This window comes from Aulonocara stuartgranti (assembly GCF_965226115.1).
Source record: "Aulonocara stuartgranti genome assembly, chromosome: 13".
Classification (NCBI taxonomy): Eukaryota; Metazoa; Chordata; class Actinopteri; order Cichliformes; family Cichlidae; genus Aulonocara; species Aulonocara stuartgranti.
In genome coordinates, this window is record NC_138949.1 from 25,389,498 (window position 1) to 25,410,065 (window position 20,568).

General features: G+C 38.4%; 1 protein-coding gene across 2 annotated transcripts in view; it reads left to right on the top strand.

The window, feature by feature from the left end:
- The first annotated feature begins 388 nt into the window (after window positions 1-388).
- Window positions 389-20,568, top strand: part of LOC309720765 (inactive phospholipase D5) — a 74,771-nt gene continuing 54,591 nt past the window's right edge. The window contains exon 1 of one of the 2 annotated variants that reach the window (XM_082557924.1): window positions 389-676. In XM_082557924.1, coding sequence (XP_082414050.1) covers window positions 506-676 — 171 coding nt within the window. In that variant the 5' untranslated portion in view covers window positions 389-505. Of the gene's footprint in view, window positions 677-14,338; window positions 14,755-20,568 lie in introns of those variants that run through there. The other variant, XM_082557925.1, reaches the window with a different exon arrangement.

Here is a 20,568-nt window from a genome sequence, read left to right on the forward strand (position 1 = left end):
GAGCCCAAACCCAGTCTAACCCAGATCAGAAAATACTGAAGATCTCTGCAATATCATGAGAAGGAGAAGCACTTGAAAGAGGATTTCTTGCAGCCGATGGACATTTGTCAAAAGTGTTGAAGACAGGGACAGTCTCATTTTATAACCAGAGAGGTATGGTGAGAATGAAAGCTGTTTGTTGATTATTTTGAGGAATGCAAAGCTTCAAACTGGGATTTTGTGTTTAAGTCATTAAAGACACTGACAGAAGAGGATCCACCAGAGCGGAATATTTATAGCAAACCACATTGGAAGAAAAAAAAAAACTCACATTTTTATAATTGCAGAGAAATAAGTGTATTTATTTTTCAGCATGTGCAAATTGAGTTAAAATTTGAGTGTACGGGATGCAGCTGAATTAAGAGTTGTTTTAACCTATTGGCTGAGGATCAACAAGCTAATTGATTTTTTTTTTTTTTTTGGCAAGAGTGGAAGACCACTGAACCAGTTGCCCAACCAACTAGCCATGGAGTTACGAGGAATACGCGGGATAGTAGGTGGCCAGGACACAAAGTGTCAGGGGTTAGGTTTTGGCTATCCAGTCACCGGGATTCCAACCAGCTCCGTAATAACAGCCGTGCAGCAGCAGGACTACTCAGCCAGCGTCTGGCTTCGCAGGAGGGATAAACTGGAGCATGTAAGTTCTGATACTGGAGATGAGGTATTAGACACAGCTGAAAGAAGAGTGAAGTCTTAAGTAGAATTTAAGAATAGTTAAAAACATGTTGTGTTTTTCATATCCACTGGGACATGTTCTCACCCTCTGACCCTTGGTTAAGCCTTTCAGAACATGTAATTTCAAAAATGGGATAAAATGGAAGAGAAGAATTTTAACATATGAATGTCTTTTAGTGTTCAACTATTACAGACTGATAGAATGAGGGTGGTGTCACTAAATTATGATAATATTTGAGTGGAAACGGTTTCCTATGAATGCACACCCAGATTGTAGGGTGTGGGCTGGAGTGTTAACAAGAAGAGGCTGCTGTGGAGACTGGACAGAAAAATATCTATTTATATAAATCTGAGATAAAATGTTGAGACAGTGGACTGTTTGGTGGCCATAATGCAGAGACAAAATTCAGAATACAATGCAAAGCTGAAACACTAAATAATTAATTTATTGATGGAATTCGAATTATTTGGATAAGTGCAGCTCCTTATGTCTGATTAATAGAAATCTAAATTAAATTAATTACTTTGTTTTTTGTTATTAGCAACAAAAGGAATTTAAGTTAAGCAGAGGGAAAATTGATTGTTTATTATAAGGAAATGCTCATAATGAAAACATATATAGACCTGCTGTACGTTCATAAAATATTTGTCATGTCACATTTAAATTGTGTTGAGTAACTTCTTTTTTTGTTAACCATGCCCTCTTTCAGTACTGTAGGTTACAATGATCTACATTAAAATGTATCCTTATTGCAAATGTAAATTTGTGTAAAAACGAATACAGAAAAGGGTCTGATATTAATGAATCTGCTGAGCAACTTCAACTGTAAACTACTGCTTCTATAACACATCAACTTAAGTTTCTAAATTTTGCATGCTGAGGGGAATTTTGTGTTGTAAGTGAAGGAATAAGCTGAATTTTGCTTTATATGCAGCAACGCTTTTCTTTTATACCTTTGTGATGTTCAACAGTTACTTTTGTTTTCTATTAGAAAGGAGTTTCTATTAGAAACATCCTCAGGAGACTCGCTGCTCCGACGTAAACTGAATCAACATTCTGTGAAGGCCTTCCAGGTGTAGAGATTTAGCGTCAAGGAAAGGAATGGAAGAGGTGTGTGTGCTGAATATTTGATGCTGGAGGGGAACAGTGCCACGTCCAGAGAACTGCTGCTAAGTCTGTCTGCATAACTAACTAGAATGATGAAGCAGCCTGTCCCCTTTCTGCACACCCACACACATCTACAGAGGCACTGAATCACACAGATACATGCACACGCATGCTGTAAGTCTGTTTTTACAGGCCGACAGAGCACACACAAAAGCACTCAGAGGCCAGCAAGTTGGCCGTCAAGCCTGAAAACAGAAAAGACATTTTGCATTTTAATAAACTACCAAGCAGACATGCAGATAAACACACACTCATTCACTCTATGCATTATTCAAAACAAATTATAGCTTGAAGGACAAAAGAAAACTTTACAGTGTACAGTGATTTTATTTTCTGTAATTGCATAACATTAAGTCTGCCTCTTTCTATCTACATCTAATGTAAACGATGTGTTGGCAACATTGGACAGATATGATTTCTCATTCGAGTCGAGAACAAACCCGTTATTGTTTTATAATGAGATTTTCTTTAACTGATGGAGCTTGACTTTACATTTAAGAGCAAGAGTTTTCCTGCTGACAGCGATGACAAATGTGGTGTAAGTTCAAGGAGAGATAAGAAGTTGGATACTGAGAGCCTTAGGGACAGAGTGCCAGTCACAGTGATGTGATTCAAGTCACATCTTTAGCATATTTTCAAACTCCAAGAAGGTTTTTTTACTCATTCCAAGTGAAGTCATCAATCTACGAAATCAAAGACTGATTACAGCCTCATGTTTTCACCTGGTCACGTTGTAACTTGGAATATGAATATTCTGCAGTTGTCCAAAAGTCCACTTAAAACATATACAAAAACTGAAATCTGTGAACATTTTGGCACGATCCTCAAAACAGCACGGATCAGTTCAGTATGTATGGTAAAATTTCATTCCTTGCTACGTTTTGAAAGTATGATAGTGCTGCATTTGGATTAAACATCCTCTTCTGTCCTTATTTGACCAATCTCATGCAATTCATTGAACATATTTTACTGCTCATCCGAGCGCATCACCTTGCTCTTAGTTATTACTCGGTAGCTATGCATATGTGTTTTCTCTTACACTACTCTTTTCCTCTTGTCTGTGCTGAGTCATTGATTTTGTAACAGATGAGTTTGCTGCGGTTGCTTTCATTAAATTATGCAAGTTTAAAGAGTACATTACTAAAGATGGGATCTTGATATAGTACGCAGTGGAGCTACTTTTGCTTCTCATCCTGATGTAGTTTAATTTCTAACATTGCCAAACAAAATACAAATCATGCAAATAAACAAATCATTCAGCAAATAATCTGAATGATTATCAGCTGAAGAAGGTGCTTGGTGCTCTATCCAGCTTTCTGCTTTGTAGATCCTCTATTGTTTGTTGATTGACTACATGCATTTTTTCACGAGTACATAGAATTTCAGAATCATAGACTAAGTAGTTGAAAAATATCTTTTTTGTTTCTTGTTGTAGTAGACAGGTGTGGCTGTTCTGCACCTTGTAGTCACACTCATTCGTCTATCTGGTTTCAGGTGCACATCCCTGCACCTAGGGAGGTGAAATGCCATTTAAAGTTTCTCTTACAGCAGTTACTGGATCTTCTGTGTTCACTGTGTGCTCATAAGACAGTCTTAAAGAAGATGAATCAGCAGCTGAGAGCCAGGGCAGGAGGCTAACTGTGAATGAAAGATAGCCAAACCTCCAGGAGGAATTTTAAGAATTGGCAGCTGAAAGTACAGCTGGCTCCACACGCTGATTGCATTTTCAATTTCATAGTGGCAGTGCTGATGTATAGACCCATATCTGTGGTGTTATTGGTCAAACTATATGGGGCCTAGGGGACTTCTAGCCTCTTATGTAAGTTTATTTGTTATTGTTCTTGGCTGGTGACCCAGCGTTCTGTGTTTTGGACTTTTGAATCTTAGTATTAATCTTAGGCTACGTTCCCACTGCAGGTCTTAATGCTCAAATCCGATTTTTTTGTCTGCTTGTTCACACTACAAATAAAATGTGATAGCAAACGCGCTCTAGTGTGAACCCTCAAAGCGGCCCGCATGCGCAAAAGAAGACGCTCTGTTTAGACCCAGACCAAACGGTATTGTTTGACTGATGGCCCTTAATATAAAGACTTGTTTTGGACTGTATATTTCCCAATTTAGCTTTAAGTTGTAAAGTTATTTTGTTATTTACATACAGTCTAATAATTGTTCTTATTGCTGTTTTAGAGAGGAGCGGTGCTTCAAAGGATAGTTGCAGATTTCTGTCAGAATCTGCAGATTATACAGTGCAAATAAAATGTTCGCGTTTCTCCAACGCTGTCTTCCAAACAGCTTCACTGACATCTACAGTGGATGGCCAGGAAGCGTTCACGATGTCTTCTCGGGCGCTTCTCCGGCGCTGATAACTGGCGTCTGTCTTGTGTCAGTGACGTAAAAGACGGATTTAATGCGACATGACCGTTCAAACAGCAGTCGCTTTCTAAAATGTCAGATATGTATCGGATTCAGTACCACATACGAAAGTGACCCAGATCGGATTGGAAAATATCGGATTTGTGCCGTTCACACTGTCATACCGTGATCGGATATGGGTCACATAGGGTCAAAAAAGTCGGATTTGATGCGCTTTCGCCTGCAGTGTGAACGTAGCCTTAGAATATTAAGCTGATTTCTGGATGTTATTATGTTGGGTTTTCCTGTTTAGTCACTTTAGGGTCATCAGCTTATTGTCCCGTTTTCTTAGTCTTGTCACTGTGTTTCGTTCTTTAGTGTTCTCCTCCTGTGTTCTTACACTCACCTTTATGTTTTGTCCTTAGCGTTGTCCATGTTAGGTCTGCCATGTTTCCATGTTTGTTGCCCTCTGTGTCTCTCGCCCTCTCTTTTTTATCCCAGTCATGCCTCTGTGTTCTGTCTGTGTGTTCATCCTTGTCTCCCCTGTCTGTCATGCGCTCCCATGTTTGTTTATCCCCATCCTGGTGTCAAGCCATGTCCTTGTCTGAGTCTTGGTATGTGTGCTACTTGTCTCATGTGCATTGTGTTCAGTTTTGCTCTCCCTGTCTCGTTATGTGGAAATTTGTTCCTGCGGTGTTTCCATGTGTTTCCACTTCCCTCATCATCCCTCGGTGTCTATATTGTCTCTGTTTTCCTCCATCCTTTGCCAAAGCCCCTCTTCACCTACCCCTGTGTTTCCATGTTCCTACTTTTCCAGGCTTTCATGATTAATTCCTCATTCATTTTGGTTTTCTTATTTCGTTCTGTTTTGACAATCAGGCTGAATAAATGGCTCGCCTTTTGTTAAAGTTCATTGCTGCCTACGTTGTCTGCATTTGGGTCCTCACTCTCTGCTCCACACGGTCTGCTGCCTGCAGATTGTGACATTATTATGTTTATTTCTTTTTTTTTCCCCTATCCCTCTCATTTGCTATTTTTGTGGGCTGGGCGAGTGAAGATGATGAAACTCAGGGAAAATATTTATTTGCCTCAAATGAATAAGAAAGTTGGATTGATTTCTCAGTGCACATTAGTCAAAGTATGAAATATTATTAGACATATATCTTATGATGAACTTTTTTATCTGGAAGTGATGAATGATGCTGTTAATCGGTTGAAGAATGAGGGGTAGGAAGATTACACTCAGGTTTTGACACGTCCATCTGTAACACAAGTTCACCCTGGAAGTGGGAAATGTAGATGTAGTGACAAGGTAGAAATATTTTTAGCTGTGTGAAAATTTCTGGAAATCAATTTGAGAAGCTGTCTATGAAGTGAATAACAACTTATGATTATTTATGATAAACCTCCAGATTTAATACATAATAAATAAAGTTATATATGTGAAACATTTATACTGCTTAACTAATTTATTAGACCACCACCCAGTGTAATGATCTGCCACAGCTGTTCTAAATCACCAATATTTTTAATTACCAAAAATCACTTTTACATTTTTATTTCATTTGTTTATTAAGATGCCAAATTACACTTACTTGCATGTCACTAACAGAAAATAAATGTTTTAATAGTTAAAACTTATGCTTGATCTGACTTCTTAGAGAGTCCAGAGTCCAGGCTCAAATTTGAGTATAAAAATGAGAATTCAGCAACTTTTAGTTTATGTAATTTTGTAATTTTAAAATGTAATTTGAAGTTTAGTCTTTTAGTTAAAGATGTTTTGACTCATTTTTTAAAACATTTGTATTTTCTTGTTCTTAAGAACGGTGTTCTAATACATTTATTTTAAGCACTTGAAGGAAACCAGAGTAAAACCTATTATTTCCATTGCCTTGCAAGGTGGAACTGTTTATATACATTTCAGATACTAAATGCAGAGACACTAAACCTGTGGTCAAAAATGAGGAGAATTAACTTTTTTTTAAAAATATGATTAATTTAAAAGAAATAATAATCTTGGTGTATAAAACTGAGCATAATGTTAGTTCAAGCATGTCACAGAATCAAGCTCACCTGGAAGTCCTGTTGGGAAACATTTTACATTTGTACTGCTGCTTCAGCAAGCTGCTTTGCAACCCACCCTCCACACCAGCTCTTCTGTTTCATGCTATTTCTGACCCAATCAATGTCTGTTGTCATTTCCTACTGCTCAGTAATGGTGTATTGCTAAATTCTACAGCACCTTCTTTTTAAACAAAAACTTGTGCTTTAGAAACTGTTAGCAATTTATGTAACAGACATTAATACATTCACAAAAACACAGTAATGAATCATTAGGACACAGGAGCACATCTGCCTCCTTTAGGCGATCCTAAAAGATTTCTTGTCATCACTTTCAGTCCTTAACCACGCTCAGATAAAAGGTTGCTCTCCGTGGAGAAAGTGCAGCCTCATTAATGCTGTTGTCTCATGCGTTCATCCCCATTACTTGGTGATGACCTCGGGCAATTGTCTCTGCCTTCAAAGCAGTGAGACCTTACTTTTTCAGTTCGAGATGGACATGTTTTCAGAATTCTGGATTCCTTTTATTTTTAATTGGTGAGTTTTGTCTGACAGCAGGGGAAAAGACTCATCTTGAAGTTTGTGCTGAAACTGTTTCTTTGCGGTTCAAATTCAACCATGAAGCAGCCTCTTCATAATGCTGCTCGAAGGCTTTGATCTTTCAGTAAGATGTTCCAGTCTAATTGTTTACTCTTAAACAACAACAACAAAAAAATCACCAATCCATTTCCCCCCTGTCAAGCAGCCACATTACATTTTAAGTAAAAATGTTGACCGGTTGATTAAAGGTGTTTGATTATAGACAGAATACTCTCATTATGTAGTGGATGGAAGATAAACAGCAAAGAGAAGCCAATGAAATAAAAGACAACACATTTGAACTGCTGCAAGTGCTGATCAAAGTTAAGGAAGATTTACATTGGGATTATTTTCCTACCTAAAGATCAGCAGAAATGAAGGCAAGAAGACAGATGTCTTTATATCTGTGAGAGTTGTTGTTGTATTCAAACTTTATGTAGATACCTTTGGCCAGAAGCTTACTATCATCAATCACCAACACTCTTCACTGTGTTCAATACCCAGTACCAATTAAAATTGATGCTCGGGGTTCTTGGCTCCTTTTTAACAGCTTGGCATGAGTTCATCCTGATTTCACTTCAGCATCAACTTGACCTTGTGTGGAGGCTTCATGCTTAGTTAAAGTTTACCTCTTGCCTGTTTACAGCTAAACTGTATAAGGCTGCAACTACTGTATAAACATAACTGACACAACATAGTTCTATATAGTCCATAATTAAATTTGAGATGCTATCATAACAAACCTTGAAAGAAATTCAATTAAAGCTACTTTCAGCTGCTCCTATGCACAAGAGGTCAGCACAGTGGGTAGATCCACAGTAGATTTCTTGCATGTTAATCACTTCTACATTATAAAGTAGGTGTTTCTAGGAACTAGATATTTATTTTCCTAAACGGGTAGCATTCCTTGTTTACTTTGGTTGTGTTGATGGCTGGTTGTATTTCAGTGGTTTCTCTGTATTTAAACAAGCTATTTAAGGTATGTAAACAATAATTATCCCAAATTAAAACAATAATTTACTACCTATAATTGCTCATTCGCACTCTTTCATGAGTGGTTGAATTAACACAAATCTGGCTGGGTACACATACACACACACATTTATACACTCACACACGTATACCCTTAATTCACTATTCTGTCGTATAGTCCTGCCTTGTTCATTTAGTTTACTTCGACTGCTTTCTGATTGGATAGATGCTTATTTGATTTTCTTTGTGAATCACATGACTTTTGTATTTGCTGTTGATTTCTTTTCTTAACCCTTTAAATTAAATTTTGATCCTTAGTGATGCTGCGAGTTCTGGCATAGTTTGTAGCCTACAGGAACAGTAGGGGGAGCTATCACCTAATATGAAAACTTCATTGTGTAAATTGATGTAGATTTTTAATTCAAAGGATTGGAGCTATAACATTTTGGCCCACTGCATGCATCAGACTGTCAGTTTCCAGGTGTGTGATCTATATACTGCACCATGATAATGAATACCATCTGTTTCAATTCTAATTAATTAAACATCTCTTCAGGACCTGACAGTTTGAGGCATGCTGGCTGTCAGTTTTCTACATGTGAGCTTTAAATCTCCTTTAGTTTAACTAGCTTTCTTATTTTCATTCCTTTTTTATCTTTGTTTTATGGCATCTCAAAATTCAGCGTGTTTCCTCTTTCTCTTTAATCACAAAATTGACTCAGACTCTGATTGCTTTGAAATATAATTGGTTAATAAATACACATTACATCAAAATTTTTAATACATAAGATTTTTTCTCAACTTTGTAATACTGCAAAAAGACCTTCAGTATTTATAATGATATATGTTATATATTTAGGATTTACTGCTGAATCAATTCAGGCCTTGAATAATGTGATAGTGCACTCAGGGACATCATAAAAAAGATTTTGCCGTCTTCAAAGTCAGAAGAGGTCTTTTGAGGTCTTTGCCTGTTGTTATTCTTTGTTTGACAAACTGCCCTTGGCACAGACAATGGAGTGCATATCTGTGAAGGGGAAGTGACTGACTAAATTAGTAAATAAGTAAATCAATAGCATTCCTTATCATGGAAAAAAGGTTGTATAATTTATTTTTTCCCCAGATTTGAAAGATGGAAAGAATCTCTAACAAGATTACTAAAATCAAATTTGATGGTAATCTGGTTAGATGATTTACTTATGATTTTGTAATCTGAATACATAATCCCGGTTACATGTATGTTAGCCATTTTTGCCCAACCCTGTTACACATACACAACTACCCCCTCACAACCACCTGCCGAGACAGAGTAATGGGGAAGATACACTGGAAGCCATAATCATGCTTTTTCATGAATTGAACTAATTAGGCAATTAGCTGAAACTCATTAGACTCTGTTTCTGTACCACAAAGCTAAATTATTTCAGCTGTGAAAGTGTTACATGAGTACAGAGCCCTCACTGAATTGTGAAATCCACATTATCTTAAACGTCCAGAAGGATTTAAGCCTTCTATGAAACCTTTGTGCCATCATCTCTAGATCTCTTAAGAGAGAAGCTCTGCTGGTCTGTTGTAGCTCACAATGTAGATTAAAAAGAAAGCTTTCATGTTGACATTTCATAATCTAATTTGATGCTCTTTTTATCCCCCTCGACTCCACTGATTTCTAGAAATGTTTTCTGTTTAATTTCACTGGCAAACACTTCATAGCTCTTATAGTTCAAATGCCGGAGGCTCAGTAAACTCTCATGCTTCAGGAAATTTCAATACAGCAGAGCAGAGATAAGAGTGGTTACAGCTCATGAAACTACTCAAGTGCAATATCTTTGTATATGCTAGAAGGGATTCGTTTATTGGATGCTTGCTTTGACTACACTGATAATAAAGAGATTCTTAGTGTTGGAGTAACAGAAGTGCTGCTCGTGTTATATTCCAGCTTTAGAACTTTTCTTCTCATCAAAACTATGGTAAATGTATACCTGCAACCCTGCAAATTTGTTCAAAACATGAATGTATGGAGTGCATTAGGTCTGTGCGTTATTCACTTTCTTGATAATTCTTTGATTTATCTGAAATTCTGAGTTTTCAAACCTCCTCGGGCTATATATCTTCATTTTTTTTTAATCCAGTCCCACTTGGAGCTGTGTGTTATTTAAATTTTTATGTTGCCTGCAACAAATACAGTAAGCTACTGTTTATATTAATGTAACAAATCTTTTAAAAAGTTTTAGGGTTTTGCACACATTTAGATAATTAATCAATCAAAATAATACAACCACACATTAATGTGCATAAGAGAGATGAACTGTCTATGGCCACATCTATAATTTTTAAAAACACAGACTGCATATAAATGATGGAAGCAGCTTCTAATAGCTTGCAAATATGCATAGAAAGATCAATGCACTAAGTAATTCTTTTCAGGTACGTTTATTGCCTCAAGAATTTCAAGTTTTATTAAACAAAACTTGAAAAAAAATGACTAGCGTAAGAAAAGCTGTTAGATATGCTTTAGTAATGATGATGAATGAAACTGTGCATTAAAATTGCATTAAAGTCGTGTAGTCGTGGCAACTTATGTTCCTTTGCTGATGAAATTCATGTTGACCTTATTTCTGAGTTGCTGTAAAGTGACTGCCCCCTGCTGGAATTTCTGTCATGTGTTCCTAATTTGTGGGACAGTGCCAGATCTAATTGCACTACTTGAGTATCACGTTTACGTGGTACTCAAGTAGTGGTCAGAGGGCTTGGTGGCGCCAGTGTCCGGCAGCCTCGCCTCTGTCAGTGTGCCCCAGGGTGGCTGTGGCTACACCATCACCAGTGTGTGAATGGGTAGATGACTGGTTGTGTAAAGCGCTTTGGGGTCCTTAGGGACTAGAAAAGCGCTATACAAATACAGGCCATTTTACCATTTCATATCAGAGTGCAGCTGTGATATACCAGCAATATATAGGAGAGTAGTGAGTGATAAAACCAATGCAGCAGCTTCCTCTTGCTGCACACGCAGCCGGCATCACATTGTCAGCTAGCTGACACTAACAAGAGAGACGCAACTTGACCTCTTCATGGAGTGTGGCAAAGGAAATCCGGAGCTGATACCGAAAGGCTGGATGTGAAATGACCTGAATCTGACATAAAACTGTCAATCTAGACAAAGCCAAACAAAGTCTCCCTTGATTTTTTTGTTGTGCGCAGTGCCAAGTCAGCTTGAAACTCACAGTTCTGCAGTGCATCCAAAACACAAAAACACACCAACTTCAGCAGATGGATGGCACCGCTGAGTGCTGATACTGCATCAGTGATGCTTGTGACAGATGCTCTAATTATTTTTGTGTGTGAAGAAAAACTGACAGATCCTGAAACTGTGAGAATGTATTTAATGGAACACGGATCAGCATTTCTATAACTATTGTGTCGTTAAAATATTGTTTAAGGTGTGCTTTGCTGCTGTGATGACCCCCTTTGAGATTAATATGTTCCTGCTGTGGAACACAAAGACACATATAGACATTTCAGAGGCAAGTAAAGCTACTGTTATACAGTACTATTGAAACATTTGGAAAACTGATCAACTACAGATTACATATCTTTTAGAGCTTCCAAACAGCACATGCATCCTTTATCCTGCAGAAGGGCAGATGAGGTAAATGCTTTATATCTGAGATTGGTTGCACTTCAGTGGTTTCTCTGTATTTAAACAAGCTATTTAAGGAATTTAAACAACAATTATCCCAAATTAAACAATAATTTGCCACCTATAATTGCACATTCTCAGTCTTTCATAAGTGGTTGAATCTGAGAGTTTACGTCAAACAAGTTCTCGGTCATTTCCTCCGAGAAACACTTATTTTTGGTTTAGTCAAGAAGGCTGCCTGGATACAGAGGACAGGAAGCAGGAAACTAAAAACACCTAATTTGCTGCTTTTAAAAGACGTAAAGGCTTGTGCAAATAAACTTTCTCATGCTTCTTTATATGTGCTACAGTTACACTGTACGCTGACTAGTCATAAACAAGTGTTTAATTGATTTTCTCCTGGTTAAAAAAAAATAATAATAATCTGGAGTGATGTTGCACTTGCTGCCATTCGGGTCATTGTACTGTTTTTATACTTAAGACAAGGAATCTTATAAAAGTGACTTTATCATGCAAATACCATTTGAGGCAACATGAATATTGACCATAGGTGTGAACATGAGTGTGAGTGGGTGTCTCTCTGTGTGGACTGTGACTGAGTGGGTTCCCTCTGGGTAATCTGGATTGCTCCTACAGTCCAAAGGTATGCAGTTTGTAGGTTTAACTGGTTATACTAAAATGCCCACAGATGTGAATGTGAATGTAAATCATTGTCTGCGTAAGCCCTGCAGCAGACTGGCAGCCTTTCCTATGCCCTGCTTCAGCCCTGTGGCAGCTGGGGTAGACTCTAGCCCCGCACAACTCTGAGTTGGATAAGCAGAGGAGAATGGATTGATGGATGGATACTCCTGAGGGGGAGATTATATGGGGTCCAATTGTAGTGCTGAAGAGCTATTGTCAGTGCAAGTTATTATAGCATATGGGTGGTTGGGTGGGGAGAAAAGCTGTTCCTTAGTCTGTTTGCATGAGTATTGTATTCATCTGTATCATCGGCCTGATGGCAAAAGTTGAAACAAAGGGTAACGGGGGTGTGACGTGTCTGAAATGATGCTGCTCGTCTACTTCCTCAGAAGAGTGGTGTAGACATCTTCCAGTTGTAGGAGCTCGTTTAGTATGCAATCTTCACCACACGGTGTAGGTCATCCGCTCGGCTGCTTTAGCAGCTTTAGTACCGCGTCATGATCATGTTTGTGAGGATGCTCTCGGTGATGGTTCTGTAGCAATTCAGCACCAGTCCCTGGGGGAGATGTGCTTGAAATACTACACTCGAACAGAAAGAGTCTTGAATGACTGTAGTGAATGATATGGTTTTTATCACCTTTGTAGGCACTCGATCAAAAAGGAATAAATATTGCTTGTCCGTCTAACAAATAACAGTTTCAGTGGGCTGTAGTCACTACGCAGGTAGCTTCCATTTCCCAGGGAAGAACTGTCCTTGTTGTTTGTTTGTTTTTTGACCAGGTTTGAGGACTGAAAGTCCATGTCAGGTGGCTGGACATGGTAAGTCCAACAAATTTTAATCTCTGCATACTCTCTGCTGCTTAATATACTGTTGGGATTTGTGCTGTGTTTACTTTTTATATGACTCTCAAGTCTTGTCATCTTCCATTTAAATAATCAAGAACATGTCTAATAATACGGATTTTAAGCTTTTATGAGTTTCAGCTAACGATCATCATTGTAGCCTTTCACAAGACTGGGTACTGTAACAGTGTTTTTTTATGGGCAGTAAAGCTATCGGATAGCTAGCTGCAGGTGGACCATAAAAGACACAAAGGTATTTGTAAGGGCTTTAACAAAGAAAAATTGACTCTAGTGTTTTCTGCTCCATTCTCTGCTGGTCTGTTCTCATTGTTTTAAAAATGGTTTCACATACCTTCCGACTGTTTGGCCATTTTCTTGTTTGTTTGTTTTTATTTCAGTCTATGGTAAGTTTAACAATTGATGTCTGATAGATTCTAGACCTTAAAATATATACTCCCATCTATCGCAGGAAAAATCCCAGAAATGTGAGCTGTTACTAAGGGGGGATAAGCAGGAAAGGAAGAAGAGGAGGAGAGCCTGATCATCTATTTATTGTTTAATCCTCCATCTATATGGCAGAGACAGAAATTGTCTGATAGTTGATCTTCTATTTAGCTCTAATCACAAAGCCCTGTTTCTCTTTGTCTCTTATTTTCTTATGCCTACTGCACTGCGATGATCGCCAACTTAAAAAGCGTACTAGCACCCCCTGTTGGCTTTTTTCTGTCAGCACACAGCTGCAGGGCAGACAGACTTTAAAAGATTTACTATCTATACCCTGCATCTGAACAGGATCTGCTCTGCATTACAATGTGCTGCCGATGTATTGCTTTTGCATACTAAGAAGTGTAAAATAGCATTACTTTGCCATATCTCTGCTTGCAGTCAATGAACTAAACTGCACTGAGATGTATTGAATCAGTGCAATTCAGTTACATTGGCTGTGTTTCACTAGGCTCACTGCCTGCACTTTGTTTCATGCTGTGCCTCTGCAATTCCATCATGTATTGCAATTCTGTTTTAATATCTGAACAAACTGGATTAGTATTAAAATCAATAGACCTGAAAAATCAGATTAATCACAGAAAAGAAAAAGTGGAGGAGCTCACTATTGCAATAATGCAGGGTAAGGTGAGACAATATAAGCAGGAGAGGCAAGTGGATGTACAGTGAAAAGAGAGGAGAGTCCGAACATCTATTTATTCTCTATTCCCTCCCTGTTTTGTGGGTCTGTATGGAAGAGTGGAGAAATTTGAGCTTTCTATTAGAGAGAGAGAGGGTGGTGAGACAGCGCAGGGGAGGGAGCGGGAGAGTGAGAAGGAGGTGAGCAAACATGCGATATGGTGGGATGAGAGGAGGAAAGGATAGAGAAAGAAAAGTGAAGAAGGAAGCTAGAAGACAGATAGCTCAACAGATAGATAGATCTATATATAGATAGACAGATAGAGGTGTGTCCTTTTATGTTTTCATTCATGCAGTTGTAGGAGAGGATAGGAGGAGCAGCGCTTTCCCTCTCTTTCATTCTCTTTCACACACATATGCACGTGCACTTACAAACGCCAACACATACATTTTCTCTGCCGAGAGGGATGGACTCTCCTCCCCTGTGACTCCCAGGGAAGAGAGGAAGCAGCGGATTTTGCAGCTCACACACACGGACACATACTCTTTCTGTCTCTTTCGTCTCGCACATCCGGAAGAGCACATGTGTTTCCGAGTGGACTAACAAACAGAGGGATGCGTCATGAAGGTGGGCTCTCTACTATAAAATTTGTTTAATCTAAGCAGGAGTGAGTGAGCGAGTGAGTGGTTCTATCTATCTATCTATCTGGTGCAACCTGTGTGCTGCATGAGAAAGTCATATGTCTCTTTGTTAGTGTCAAGTGCTCTGATTGTTCTTTGGCTGCAAGTGTTTTTTTCTGTTTTTTGTTTTCTTAGAGTGTGAAGATCAAGTCTTGAATATAGGGTGTAGCCATCAAGGATAGTGGTGCTGTGGGATATTGTACTTTGCCTTTACTTTATACTCTTCTCTGATCTTTGTTTATAGGAAGTAGGTCAGAAAATATCTTGAAATATTGCATGTAATGTGAAGTCATCCATGCTTTGGAACTGTGCATACTCATTCACACTTAGACCTAGATACAAGGTGCTGTATTGACTTGGTCTTGTGACTATTTTATCCACTGCTGTCTTTGGCAATCAGTGGAAAATGGGTTTATAAGTGCCTTTCATTACTTTATCCATAAACTCAATGTGATTTTCTGCATTTCTCTGTTATTCTTTATACGAATCTTATTATATTTTGAGGCAAATCTGTGTACGGTCATCCATGTCACGGTAGTCTTTGGGTTCAGAAATATAAAGAAGTCCTGTTGCCTTCTTTTCAAGCACTGGAGATTTTGAGGTAACAAGGTGGGCTTTTGTAGGTGCATTCATACTGAGTGGATGGTGATGATGCAGTAAAAACAAAATGTGGTAAAAAAAGAAAAAAGAAAAGAAAAATGTTTTAACCCTGTATATTAGGACGCTTTCACATTTTTTCTCCCATGCCTAATTAGAATCACAGAAAGTAATTGATGTATTTTTTATATACATACAATTTTTAGGTCAGTTGGATGATAAGATTAGCCCTCATTTAGCTACAGCTACAAAGCTACAGGACTACATTCACAATTGTATTGCCTGGCACATAAACTAATAATAAAAACACACACAATGACATTACTCAATGCCAACGAATGTTTTTTGATCTGCATATTAATTTTGCATGCATTATGACTCATTATGACTCATGACATCTATGTATTAGAAAATATTGCTAATGGAATGCTTATGAATTCAGATTATAATACTGGCTATAAATGTAGCGATTTACAATTATTTGTTTATGGGAAATAGTTATTAGTCGATATTGTGGGACATACTTAATTTATTATTAACAGGCTTACAGTAAATGCTGGCAGACAGTTGTGCTGAATATTTCTTTTTTTTTTAACATGCATTAACATAAAAATGTTTGTTAATGTTTGTTTTTTTAAATATTTTTTACATTGTTAGCATTTAGTGTACAATAAGGTTATCTTTTATTATGTCTCAGACCTCAGTTATGGGTAGCCTATTAAAGTGACTCTCCAACAAAAGTCAGCAGGTAAAGCATCCAGTAGAAACCCTGATACATAATAACACCGTTCCCTAAACATCAAAATATCCTGTTTACTGAATACACAAGTTTGAATTACAAAGCAGATTTCATCACAGTGCAAATAAAATCAAAGAATGCTGGAGGAGGACAGCCAGACTAATCTTGTCCAGGCTTACCTCACTGCTGGTCAGCTCTCACTGGCCGTGATTCACTGATTAGCGCACAGAGCATGACTCAGACCCATACAGATATCAGGCTGTCCTCTTTTTGTGGTTTACTGAAATTTTATATCATGTGTGTGAACCTTTGACAACTATAAATTCTCCCAGGATCTTTATAGGAATGTTCTATACCAGTACTCTATGTCCCTGATCCTTCCTCTCTATCTCTGTTTCTCTTTGTCTCCTGGTGCCATCAGTCTTTCAGCCTGGGTACACATAGCACAGGCTGACAAGTGGGCTGCTGGGCCAAATTGGACTGGCCAAGTCTGGCCTACTACACTCTGTATATATCTATGGGGAAGAAGAAGAAGAAGAAGAAGAAGAAGAAGAAGAAGAAGAAGAAGGAGAGGTGGTGATGGCAAAGGAGGGCAGGGGGGGGAAATGAGAAGAGAAGAGGAAAATATGATTACAGAAATAAATGCGTCATGAAAAGAAAAAAAAATTAATTCTGCTCACAGACAGCATCAATATGCTGGATACACAGACACACATTCACAGGGACTCATACAAACAGACCCAGAAGCCATCAGACCATGGTGTACAAAGCACCAACAGACAGTAGAGCCCCCAAACACCTGAACTGGTATCCATGGCAACCAAACTACTACCTCCTGAATTCTAGCCAAAACAGAACAGCCAGTGATTTATCTGTGAGTGATATCTCTACAAAGACAGGTCAGTCTGGCCTGATCTCATTTTGTGAAGAAGAATGTGTCCATTAAAGGTTAGAGGTTCAATTAGTCGTACTTCAGGATTAAAGCGGTCTGATTTACTGCATTTTGCCTGCGCGCAGTCTTCCCCTCTCTGGCAATACGTGTTGCAATTGTCAGTGAGAAACAGTAATTGGTAGATCTAGCTAACAAGGTGCACACTACTACTAAAAAGTCAGATTAATACTCTCTCTACATAAAGAAGGATTTTTCTGGAACAACTGTGGCAAAGGAAGTGGGGTAGGCTTCAGTCTAGAAATGCTGTATGCATTATTGGGATAATGAAACAACATAGTTATGCTATGTATGCATTTAGTACATCTAACTGTAATTTCTGTCACAGTCAATATATGAATAGCATCCTTATTTGGACTGTTGTAACCTTGCTTCTCTGTCCTCATGCTGCAGTATCCTCAGTGTCAGTGAGTTCAGTTCAAAACCATGGTTACCTCAAGAAAGAAAAACTATAAGAAATTGGAAAATGATCTTTCCATCAGTTTCTTATTCTTAGTTATTTTGTTCTAATTGTTAAAAAGATAGAATAAAGCAGTTCGTATACATACTGTAAATGTTTCTTTGTTAGAAAACCAGTAAATATTATATCATCTGGGCAAGCTCTCATAATGCTTCAAGCATTTTCTGTTACTGAATTAATGTCACATATTTAGCACTATGCACTCTCAGAGTGGTTATTCTGTTGCAGTTAATTGGGATAATGAACACGTTTAGTATTGTAGAGGCGTAAGTGTGGAGAACACGCGTGAATAGATTAATGAATCTCGTTCTAATATGATGTCTCTTCTGCAGATGTCACCTTAGGACAGCCCTGAGGTTGCTACCTGCATACTGAGTACGCTTAGTTGATTATATAATCGCAGATGGAATAAAAAGGATAAAAAGCTGAAAAAATAAAACTGCAGAAGATGCCTATAGAGCTACAGTTTGTGGTGTCTTCACTATTCATTCTTAAGCACTTTTAAAGTAATTTAGCATCAGTTTCATCAGTAGACAGACCTGCATGACTTATTACTTCAATACTAGTGTGAATAGCGTGAAAGGGGATTTGATTTTCGGTTTGTTTGTAGAGATTTTTCTTTCCTTGTTTTCTAATTTTGGGTTGACATTGTTCTCATTTGACAAAAAATCTTTTTGTGGGTGGGTTTATTTTTTTTTCCTTTTAGACTAAACTGTGCTTTTAGTAATTTTAAATATCCATCCATATTTTTTTGCTTATTTGGGGCTGGGTCGTAGGGGCAGCAGCCTAAGCAGAGAAGCCCACACCTCCCTCTCCCCAGCCACCTCCTCCAGCTTGTCCGGAGGAACACCAAGGCGTTCCCTGGCCAGCCGAGAGATATAATCTCTCCAGTGTGTCCTGGGTCTGCCCCGGGGCCTCCTCCATGTGGGACATGCCCGGAACACCTCACCCAGGAGGTTCCAAGGAGGCATCCTTGTCAGATGCCTGAACCACCTCAACTGGCTCCCTTTGATGTGGAGGCGCAGCGGCTCTACTCTGAGCCCCGCCTGGATGGCCAACCTTCTCACCCTACCTCTAAGGGAGAGGCCAGCCCATTTCTGCCGCTTGTATCCTCAATCTCATTCTAATTTTAAATATAATTTTTCTTTTTTCTGCATAAGGTCTAATTAATTTTTTTGGTTTCTGTTATGATTTTTGGCAGGGTTGCATTCCTCAAACAATTTGTTAGCCTTTGCCATTTCAAAGCTACATTTCTGCTTTAAAAGCTACATTTTGAAATGTCATATTGATATACTCAGTAACCTTGTTTGCACCACCTCTGGTACAGATAGATGGATTTTAGTTGTATAGAGTTGAAAGCTGTCTGAGACTTGTCCGTAAGACGATTTAAATCCCCTGTTTTGTGTCAATCATTTCCCCTAGGAGTTGAAAGAAGACTTTCATTTAGTTGTGTATGAAAAGGTGGATTGCTATCTAACAGTAATGCACTGATATAAAGCATGATCTACACTAGACCACATTATTAAGGAGTTGGCCTGTGTAGCTCTACCTACTGAATCCCCTTTAAAACTACAGCTGGCTCTGCACAAGTTTACAGTGTCGCACCCACTTTAATTTATTTCAGATTCAAGGTTGTTCTGAAGGGTTGGTGGTATGTGTGGTAATCAGGGGAGGATGACCAAATTCATGGTGTTGGCCTTGTGGGTTGACAACATCAGGTCCCCTCACTTCTGCCCTTCACTGATTTTGATTGACACATCATTCATCACTAACCCTGCACTAACAAGGGTTTAACAAGACAAAGCATATAACACCTCTTAGAACATTACAAGATCTTGTCAGAGAGAAAGAGAAAATGAGATTTAACAAACCATTAATAATGAATGAACCTGGAGGAGAGGAGAGGACACTGACTCTTTGTTTCATATATTTACATTTCTGCGCCCTGCTGTTTTTATAAATTGGTACATTGTTACAGTATTAATTCATTACATAGCTTAGAGGAAAATGTAATCCAGATTAAATTTCACTAAAGTAATAATACAACAGCATTTTGTGTGTTTATTCACTGCTCCTACGTGCAGTCACTACCCGCACTTTGTCCTTGATTTGTCTAAGACAGTCCAGTTGTGGAAACCCATCTATTTCACAGGTGACACAGTTAGTCTGCATTAGTTCTCATTAAGTTCCTGTCACTACTTCACTTCAGTCAACTAAGGGTGACACAGCCTGCAGAGGGATGATCAATTTGTTAAAGAAGATGTGTTCTTTTCGTGCACCTGTCGAAGAGTATGGATTTTTTTAAGTCTTTAATGGGTCTAACTTGCTTGCCTTTTTCCTCAAATGATAAAAAGAGAAAAATGAACATGGCATTAGCATGATGAAGTTAAAATTACAGTCAGGTGAGTGTTTGAGGAAGTCCCTTTTCAGTGCTGTTATTCTTTTTCTTCTTAAAAAATACTAAGGGGGGACTTATATTAGCCCCTCTTAGCTACTGCTACCCAGAGCTAGTGAAACTTTAGCTGAAGTTGATATATCCCTGTTGGACTGTTGCATAGTGAATAAACTCTCATATGATTTTAGAATGAAATTCTAAAGGAAAACGAGCAACCAAAACTCCAAATAACTTTCATGTTCAAAAAGGAGCAGAAAGAAGCATAAGCATATTAGGCTACGTTCACACTGCAGGCAAAAGCGCATCCAATCCGATTTTTTTGACCCTATGCGACCCATATCCGATCATGGTATGACAGTGTGAACGGCACAAATCCGATATTTTCAAATCCGATCTGGGTCACTTTCGTATGTTGTACTGAATCCGATACATATCTGACGTTTTAGAAAGCGACTGCTGTTTGAACGGTCATGTCGCATTAAATCCGTCTTTTACGTCAATGACACAAGACAGACGCTAATTATTAGCACCGGAGAAGCGCCCGAGAAGACATCGCGAACGCTTCCTGGCCATCCGGTGAAACTGCTGGGAAGACAACGTTGGAGAAACGTTAACATTTTA